This window comes from Oncorhynchus tshawytscha, linkage group LG25 (genome assembly GCF_018296145.1).
Source record: "Oncorhynchus tshawytscha isolate Ot180627B linkage group LG25, Otsh_v2.0, whole genome shotgun sequence".
NCBI lineage: Eukaryota > Metazoa > Chordata > Actinopteri > Salmoniformes > Salmonidae > Oncorhynchus > Oncorhynchus tshawytscha.
Window position 1 is genome coordinate 6,014,445 of NC_056453.1, and position 1,840 is coordinate 6,016,284.

Below are 1,840 nucleotides of genomic sequence, written 5' to 3' on the forward strand. Positions count from 1 at the left end.
TACAATGTGATTTTCTGGATTTCTTTTCTAATTTTGTCTGTCATAGTTGAAGTGTACCTATGATGAAAGTTACAGGCCTCTATAATCTTTTTAAGTGGGAGATCTTGCACAATTGGTGGCTGACTAAATACTTTTTTGCCCCACTGTATATGGCAAGTGGTGCAGGTGTGTGAACAAGAAATCAGATGGTTCATTTTTTGTCACACATAAAAAGACACACAATAAATAGGTCTGTGAATAATTTTATTCAATGGCTTTTCTTGCTAACGGTACATCAAACAATATTTAGTACCAGGAGTCCATGATACGCCTCATGCTCATGAACCTCATACCTCTCATGCCTCCCATTCCTATGCCGCTGCTGAAGTTCCTGCACTCTCCAGGCCTCATGTACATCATCCTGCCTCTGAAGTGGTTCTGCTCGTACATCAGCCAGTGGCCGTCCATCACGTTGCAGGACTGGCAGTCGGACATGCGGTAACGACCCATGATGGAGTCACAGTCGTCCATCATCTCGTGCATCTGACCTCCGAAGTTCTCTCTCTCGTAGATTCTCATCTTGTAGTTTCCTCTGTGCTGTTAGGATAAAAATACAGGTTTCACTGATGAGAAATTATATATACAATTGTTTAATATGAGAGTATAAACATAAAAATATATTTTACTTTCAATGAAAAGATATTACTATTTTAAGCTGAAATATTTTCAAACTACCATGGGGATCATGTGACAGGACTTGATGCAATCACTCATTCCAAAGTTGCGCATGTAGTCAGGGTAGTCGCCCCTCCTCATGAAGTACTGGTTTCCCATGTAGTTGTTGCGGTCGTAGACCATGAAGCAGCCATTCTCAACCCTGCAGGAGTGGCACCTGCTCAGGTAGGAGCTCATGTCAGTGCAGTCGCTGCTGCTCTCATAGGAACGACCCTGGAAGTTCTTGTCCTCATAGAAGACGATCTAAAAATAAAAAGGAATAATTTCGATGAATTAAACAATTGTATGAAACAAACAATTTAGAGAAATGTGGGATGCTATTCAGTCACACCGGTATCCAGGTTATTGGGATAAGTAAAACTATGATGTTGTAGTTTGGGCTACTAGAGCCCTTTTGTATAATGATCTATGACAATTAAATGTATAAAACTATAAGAGACCTTTCCAGTGCTTACCTTGCCTATGTTCATTCTGGTGTTGGACATGTTTGCTCACTGTGCTGCTGGTTGCTGCTCCTGAACTGACTTCCTACCTGGTTTAACCCTTTCTTTTATACCTGACCGAACCTAAAGAATCCCCAGCTCCATTGTTCAAACCCCTGACCCAGCAACATGCTATAGAGGCCTATTGAGGCCACTGAGGTCACGTCCACATTTAGAAAGGCTGTTTCTCAAACAAAGTAACATAAAGCCTTTTGAGAGTTTACAACAGATAGTAACAGGTTTGACATTGAAAATTCTCCATACATCACCCAATACTTTCCTAAGTTTTGTAAGCTTATTTGAAATATGCCTTTTTATGAAATATTGGTTAATATATGCCTCGATTTTATACTGTGAGCTCATTTGAGTTAAGACAAAATAGCAGAAATCACATACTCCCTTAAGAGCGGAAGTCTGTGGTTAACCTGTGACATTAAACTATGTAACACTTATCTTTAGCACGACGTTCCTAACCAGCGAATAATCAACAGTGAGTTGTTACTTAACTAACCTTTGTGGTTAATCACCATGATACTGGAGTCATCTTTGCAACATTTAAGAAATTTCAACAACAATCCATTAATTTATAATTCCATTTTTTTTTTACATTTGATAACACTTATTTTAAAGAAGGGTTTATAAAG

At 39.0% G+C, this 1,840-nt stretch overlaps 1 protein-coding gene across 1 annotated transcript; it reads right to left on the minus strand.

The window, feature by feature from the left end:
- Nucleotides 1-285: 285 nt before the first annotated feature.
- Nucleotides 286-1,199, minus strand: LOC112224739 (gamma-crystallin M2). Its single transcript, XM_024388425.1, has 3 exons — nucleotides 1,170-1,199; nucleotides 715-957; nucleotides 286-576 (listed from the first exon to the last, which is right to left on the minus strand). The coding sequence occupies exons 1-3, from the start codon at nucleotides 1,197-1,199 to the stop codon at nucleotides 286-288; spliced, it is 564 nt and encodes a 187-aa protein (XP_024244193.1).
- Nucleotides 1,200-1,840: the final 641 nt, after the last annotated feature.

Coding starts and splice junctions, on each gene's coding strand:
- LOC112224739 (XM_024388425.1), bottom strand. CDS start 1,199: ATGTCCAACACCAGAATGAACATAGGCAAG. Junction 958..1,169: donor CCAGAATGAACATAGGCAAG/GTAAGCACTGGA, acceptor TTTTATTTTTAG/ATCGTCTTCTATGAGGACAA. Junction 577..714: donor CCTGTCACATGATCCCCATG/GTAGTTTGAAAA, acceptor TTATCCTAACAG/CACAGAGGAAACTACAAGAT.